The sequence below is a fragment of the Hermetia illucens genome, chromosome 1 (assembly GCF_905115235.1).
Source record: "Hermetia illucens chromosome 1, iHerIll2.2.curated.20191125, whole genome shotgun sequence".
In the NCBI taxonomy this organism is placed as follows: Eukaryota; Metazoa; Arthropoda; class Insecta; order Diptera; family Stratiomyidae; genus Hermetia; species Hermetia illucens.
In genome coordinates, this window is record NC_051849.1 from 105,078,656 (window position 1) to 105,085,997 (window position 7,342).

At 40.4% G+C, this 7,342-nt stretch overlaps 1 protein-coding gene across 1 annotated transcript; it reads right to left on the minus strand.

Annotated features, from left to right (window-relative positions):
• Nucleotides 1–914: 914 nt before the first annotated feature.
• LOC119646441 (J domain-containing protein CG6693) lies at nt 915–7,068 on the minus strand. The gene is made up of 5 exons (XM_038046891.1): nt 6,975–7,068; nt 6,644–6,913; nt 1,614–1,742; nt 1,194–1,559; nt 915–1,114 (listed from the first exon to the last, which is right to left on the minus strand). Exons 1-5 carry the CDS (start codon nt 7,066–7,068, stop codon nt 1,101–1,103), a joined length of 873 nt encoding a protein of 290 aa, XP_037902819.1. The 3' UTR covers nt 915–1,100.
• Between the last annotated feature and the right edge of the window lie 274 nt (nt 7,069–7,342).

The window sequence follows — 7,342 nt, forward strand, 5'->3', positions numbered from 1 at the left end:
TTGCCCTTCTACAGCAAAACCCAATCACAAGAGCTTTTGGGATCAGACGTGAGCAAATGCGTATAGAATTGCGACGGTTTGCACGGGACAGTCCTATAGGGGATCATAGCGCTAGGCTTGGCAAACCCTACATTTCCTCGGAGCAAAGAGGAAGGAGAAACCTTCCGGCACTTCCTTTTCGATTGCTTAGCTCTAGGGGCTAGGCAGCGGACACTAGGTTAACAATTCTTTGAGAACCTTAAAGAGGTCTCTGATTGTAGGGTGGAAGAGTTCCCATCATTCGTAAAAGCGTCCGAGTTGGCACTAAGATCTGAACAGCCTACATTCTGTTCCCTTCGCCCTTTCCACAGCCATCACGGGCTAAGAAGGTTGTAGCATCAAAATGCCACACCACAGCTCCGATTGCTTCCGTCGGAGCGGCTACCCGTACGTAACTTGACCGGGTTCAACCAAAACTACCGCCAACGCAATCGAAGAAGTTGCTTTCACAGCCAAGATCTCTCCCAACCGCATTTCAACGAATTTAACCAAGGAAAAACCACTGCAGATTTGTAGGTAACTAAGACGAGGTCAGCTAACAGGAGGAACCGTCTCCAGTCATCTGTGAATCCGGACGTTTCTTCCCTGGAACGTTATATATTATCAATTTAAGCGCACCTCAACTCCTTTTCAAAAACCGATTACCGAATTTTCATTACTAGAGATAATAAACATACTTCAATCTAGATATAAAAAAGATACTACTTTTTGAAATTTGAAATGAAGCATAAAATATATGACCAAGGTGTCTCAGGAAGCAAGACAAGTAAAGTCGGGTATTCAATACCAACTGAAAGCGCCTCTAAAATAAAGATTGTAATACCTGACAATCAAATTATTAATATTTTAGATGTTATAGGATCAAAAACCTCGGGTTATCGGCATTTGAAATTCATTTATTGAGTAAAAAAATTCACAGGGAAATCGTGTGCTCTTAGAGTTATACATTTCAGGCATTCCGATCAAAAATAATAACTTAAGAAAAATGAGAAACACAATTACCGAATTCATGATGTGGAATCGAATATATACATAAATGAAACGTGCTTATGTAGTTAAGTTTAATCGACAACACCTATAAATATAAACTTGAGCTTAGTACAAGAGACTTACAGCTTGCATCGCTCATTAATGAGATAGTTATTTTTTCTTACTGATTCTTCCGCTCCTAACTTTCCGGTTTTCAATTTTCTCGGTGCGCTCTGCTTTCTTCGCGGTGGTTTTCTTCTTTCCTTTTCGTTTGCAGAATTCATCGATGGTGAATTCCTCTGTGTCATCATCTCCGGCGTATTTTTCCAACAATTTGTCAAACAGCGATCCCATTTCTGATGCACGTTCTTGTTGCCGCTTCAGTATTTGTTGCTCTAAGCTTTCTGCGGGACCTTTTTTCGACATTTTCTTCTTGATAGCTTCTGCCTCAAGGGTTTCACGAGCATATTTCTTGTGTCGTCTCTTTGTTTTGTCTTTTGGCTCTTTTGTGAATATTTTGTATTCGGGTACTTCTTTAGCGTCAATCATTTCTGGAAAAGTATATAACTGACAATTTGTTTATTGAATGAATCCACCGTTCTTACTTTTAACGATCTCCTGAATCCTTGGTTCGTCTTCCACGGACATAAATGGAACACAGTTCATCATGTAATTTATGCAACCTTTACCGTTCAAGTATGCTTTCTTAATGTCGGTCCGCTCCAACTCTGAACCTGTTAGAAGTAACATTTCATGGGATTAGATTATGAAACTATTAAGGTCATTTTTCACTCTTTTAAAAAAACAAAAACTTTTTTAAAAACAATTTTCTAGAATATAATTACGTTTTGTGAAATTAGCAGTCATCACGTAACCATATCATGTTAACCATACTTTCACTTGTATGCCTTAAAGATAATTCGCTGATTTGATTTTAGAATGTGTTTTAAAAAGTATCAAATAAACAACACTTGTGTTGGATTTACGACTACAGGCTGGCTGACAAAAACCTAAACGAACAATACAAACATAACTTCGATTTAAAGAATATTTTTATAGTGTCGTTGCCAAGGGTTATGATGTCCTCTTCTGGAAACCCATTGGAAGCGTCCAAAATAAAGAAAATTAACTTTGGAGAACGGTAAATTTCTACAAATTAGCCGGGAATACAAATAATCGACCTATAAATTATCGGGATAAGTATTACTATTCAAAGCCATGTTTATAACAATTGAAAAAATGCCGTACAAGCTGGGCGAATGACAAGGGTTCGGGACAACCAGAAACTAAGCCAACCAACGATAATATTGAAAACATATTGCACGCGGAATTTCTATGGAAGGTTCACACATACGGATTGGAAATGGAAATGGATTGGAATGGATGGAAAAGATTGCTGATGAAGATGTAGATGTAGAGATTGATACAATTTAATTTAACAATATTCTGTAGCTAGTTGGCAACTTACTATTCTTAAGTATAACACATAAATGACTTCGTTTTGAGAATGAAGGGGGTCCTAAGTCCGCATCAACTTAATGCAGGACCGCACCAATTGAGGAGCAACTTACTCCTTCTTTTCTGGTCCATGGACCCCTCGCTAGGGCTTGCACCCAAACTTTTTTAAAAAAAGTCAAGCGACGACGGCTTTACGGTTTCTTACCAGGGCAGAGGCAAATCGTCAGACGCTGCCTCACCTCTGCCCTGGGAGCAGCGTGACCGTAGCGGCTCGCAGATGTTGAATGCTCCTTATTATTATTTTGTTAAGGGAAAGTCGCACCGCGTCCTTGAAGAACTATTGTGCCCCTTTTACTGGTTATAGTGTACCTGTTGATCATAGTATCTCAAGCAGGCCAGTAACCGTTAGGAACTTTAGTATGTTCCCCACTTCCAGAAGTTTCAGCTTTGCATCTGGTATTAAGTGTTCTCCCAGATGTATCGACCTACTTTGCACAAGTGCTGGACACTGTCCCAGGACGTGCATAGAGGTTTCGTCCTCCTCCTCACAGAACCTGCAGGCAGTGTCCGTAGATATCCCTAGCTTCCCTAGGTGGTAGTTCAGCCGACAATGACCAGTGAGAATTCCCACTATGATTCGGAGGTTCTTTTTGGTGAGGTTTAGGCAATCCTTTGTGCGCATGGGTTCGTATCCCCCAATAAGCACCCTGGACTGCTCCATCCCTGGTAGGCCCGCCCAATATAGTTCCCTCAACCGTTTTTCTTCGTTTCTTAGATTCATAGCCATGAAACAGTTTCCGATTCCACAGAAGGGTTCTGGCCCGTATAAAGGCATCCCTGCTCCCTTCTTGGCTAGTTCATCCGCTGCCTCATTGCCTTCCAGCCCAGCATGGCCTGGCCACGACATGCCTACGAATTATATTGAGCGCAAATCCGCCTTATTGACCAAAGCAGGCCAGAGCTTTTACGCTTTGGCTTTGGCCAGTGTTTTACGAATTATATAAAGGAGCATTCAACATCTGCGAGCCGCTACGGTCACGCTGCTCCCAGGGCAGAGGTGAGGCAGCGTCTGACGATTTGCCTCTGCCCTGGTAAGAAACCGTAAAGCCGTCGTCGCTTGACTTTTTTTACATAAATGACAATAAGAAAATTGAAGAAGCGCCAAGAATTATTTCATTTTATATACTCTGCACCTTCAAACTTCTGCGCCAATTATAAATCGAATACCGATGATTAGTATATTCTCAGAACAGATTGGCAGGCAGCCCTAAAGACCGAGACTTCAGTAGAAAAAAAAATACAAAATTCAAGGTGGACTAATTCGCATATAATTGAAACAGAGTGCCCAGTGTACTCTTAGAAAACATTTGGAACTAAAAGCCATTCAAACCTAAAATTTGGTTTCAGTCAATTTCTAAAAGTTAGTAATATACTATTAGTAAGTTTATTTGAGCAGATATCGAAATGGGACATATTTTGAGGCCTGTATTTCATACCGCCACTACCATCCTGATTTTTTTTCGGATTTTTCAGTTAGGTGGTTTCCGAAAATGAGTCCTAAGAGCGCAAGAATACACTTAAACAGATTCTCTGCAGTGTGGCGATATCGAGGACAGCACGGCGACGCTCAGGACATGAAAATCACCTTGCTAGGATGAAATGATTGAGGAGATGTGCGAATTCGTCTGGCGGGCAATCCCATCTCATATTCAGTGTTCAATGCACGAGAGTTGTCTACGGGAAGACTACCACGGTTTTAGCGCTCCCGGAATGATCAGAGAAGGCCAGGATTAATCATCGGACATGCAGGGCCACATCTCTTACCCTTTCCTTTGGCTAAGTCGAGTGTCTTATTTGAGGAGAGCGGGATTTTTATAATATCGGACACCGACTCCCCCACTCCCATAAACGCAACGTGGAACTCTGTCACGGGCGTTTTTCAGAACGTTTGAATTTATTTTAAACCTTAGATGCTAATAGTTTAAAAATGGTAATCATTCTTCTAAAATTATTATTGCACGTTCTAATATATTGATTTAGAGTAGTGATTTCCATCATTATTGCAGCCAAGCCGGAGAGCCAGGCTAAATGGCAGTATTGGTGCTACATCGAAATACCATTCCCTACGGCCGGGACACCTCAAGCCATTTACTTTCTTCTTCTCTTAAGAAGACCCCATTTTCTCATCGCCATTGACAGCAAAATCGTGTCCTACGAAACCATGGCATTTAAACGTGCCTGATTGTTATTTTATGCGTTGCGCGTTAATCTCACTCACACAACTTTCGGCTATTACGACCGTTGAAGAAACGCAGCCCTCAGGGTCACCTTTCAATTAATGAATTATGATATTTGGCTCTGGAATGATGATGCCCAAATGAAAGCTCGTAGCAAGGAAGGCCTCTATCGCAACGTACGCATACCAGGATTGGGAACAGTTCTACTATGTTAATGATAAGGGTACATTGCGAGAGAAGCGTTTGCAATGGTACCGTCATGGAATCGAAGTCGAATTTGCCTGGAAAAATTGTTTCAAGTTATAGAAATTTCGATTTGAAGGGCTATTCTAGTGACCAAATTTTTCCACCAATTTTCTTGTTGGAAATCATCCCACTCAAGTTTCTCGAAAATTGTTCGGATAGCTGAGTGGTTAGAGCACAAGGTTGTCGTACGGAAGGTCGCGGTTCAAATCTCACTGGTGGCAATCGGATTTGTATCGTGATTTGATGTCGGATACCAGTCGACTCAGCTGTGAATGAGTACCTGAGTCAAATCAGGGTAACAATCTCGGGCGAGCACAATGCTGACCACATTGCCTCCTAAGGGTACTATAATCCGTTAGTGAACCGTTACGGTCTTGAATGAAGTGCTCTAACACACTTCAAGGCCCTGACCCAATATGGATTGTTGCGCCAACGATAATTATTATATAATTTGTTCGTTGAAAACAATGAGATTTGTTACTTCTCGCTAATATTGAAGACTTCAACTTGTTTGACCTCACGCTGGCTCTAATCAAGTTCGCTATGCGTTTTGCCATCTACAATCTCTTTTCAGCGCTAAACCGCCGTTTGGTAAGCGCTTGCAAAAAAGGCATGTTTTCGTTTATATTTTCAGCAGAAGTAATCTGCCGCTTTTTGCGAATCCTAGGGCCTTTTCTTTCAATATTAGTTCGCCTATGCGGTGATTGCTGCCTCTCACTAAACTGAACCATTCAGCTTACCAACTGTTTGGTGTTTACATGCTCTGTTCTTTTTAACATTTCCTAACATTTCTAAACCTTTTGCCCTCATTTGCCTAAATGGAAGATAACGTACTAAGAGGTATTTGCAATTTAACAATGGGTTTTTTTTCAGCACATTTTTGCATAAAATCACACTATGCAGAAATTTTGCACACCGTACACCGAAATTCTGTCTCGTAGTGAAAATCATGGGCAGAAACTGTGCCCGCGGTGAAACTTCTGCGGGAACACCATTTTTTTATTCAAATTTCTACGTCGCATGTTGGTTTGTGAATATTCACCTACATAATCGATTTCGACTTAAAGAAGTTGTAATGTATCAAACATATGCACAAAAGCTGAGAAAAAATACTTCAATTGAGGGCTTTTCGACTTGGGGATTAAATTATGAATAGGAATTTGATGGGAACGCCAATGAAATGCCGAAAAGTTTGAGCTAGAGAATAATTTGACATAAGGGACGCTGTTTCGAAAGAAGAGAGAATTTATTGGGAAGCACAACGCCGACCGGATACGCATCCCCATATATGGAAAAACTGATAAAAGGAAGTTCTTATTCGAAAGATCCTTTCAGAATTGAGGATATGAATGTCCCAACGTAAACTTTCAGTGAGCTAACAACTCCCAGAATTCCTAGTTAAATGTTGAATGGGGGAAAAAGATCCTTAAAGCATAGCTTAAACGCAAATATGCAACACTTCAGGAAAATCGGACCAATCCTCATATACTTATATGAGTTCGTAGGATTCTTTGCATACAATATTCAGTTCATGGGTGATCGGCTACAAGGCTCTCCTAAAAATAAGAATCATTCTGGGGATTTTATGCTGCTAACTTCTACCTATTCACCTACTATTCTAAAGAAAAAATAAATGCAATTCCATATTAACGCTTGGTGACATGTTTCCAACAAAAAAGATCCTTCGTACTCACCGACATACTCTTTTTGATAATTGTCAATATCTTCCTCTGATATTGGTTTGAAAATTTTCTGCCATAACTCCAACCAACTTGCAAGTCTGCCCTCATCATCGTCATCATCGATAATTTGCTTTTCATCATAAATTGCTTTCTTGTTTTTGTCTGTAAGAACTTGATATATTTTCGCGAGCACCTTGAACTTCTCGGTAGATTCTTCTTTCTGCGCCTCGGGCACTCGATCCGGATGAACTTTCAAAGACAGCTTATAATAGGCCTTTTTGACTGCAAAAAATGAACCTGTCGTAGTTTCAACACAGCAGACAATAGTCGGAAATGCGCTTACTGTCTTTCTCCAAAGAATCCTTCGTCAATTCAAGCAACGCGTAAATGTCGCGCGTCCCGAAGTACTTCTCACATAAATCCAATGTGGACGGCATTTCGAGAGTTTACTTAAACGCTAGGTTGCTCTTCAGGGATGATCTCGAAGCAAGTAACTAGTCAACACAATACAAATAGATATGGAAAAAGTAAAATACACTGGTCTACTTCAGACGCTGTGAATTTTTATAATTGACAATTGGCGCCAAAGCGAATTACTTTCTTGCCGGCTTTCTGAATCATTAACTGTCGCCAACTTCAAGTTAGATGCGAATTAAATTTAAATTTAATTAATATAAAGATTAGATGAATTTATTGAAACAAGCGGAAAGG

Coding starts and splice junctions, on each gene's coding strand:
- LOC119646441 (XM_038046891.1), bottom strand. CDS start 7,068: ATGCCGTCCACATTGGATTTATGTGAGAAGTACTTCGGGACGCGCGAC. Junction 6,914..6,974: donor GGATTCTTTGGAGAAAGACA/GTAAGCGCATTT, acceptor CATTTTTTGCAG/TCAAAAAGGCCTATTATAAG. Junction 1,560..1,613: donor GATTCAGGAGATCGTTAAAA/GTAAGAACGGTG, acceptor ATACTTTTCCAG/AAATGATTGACGCTAAAGAA.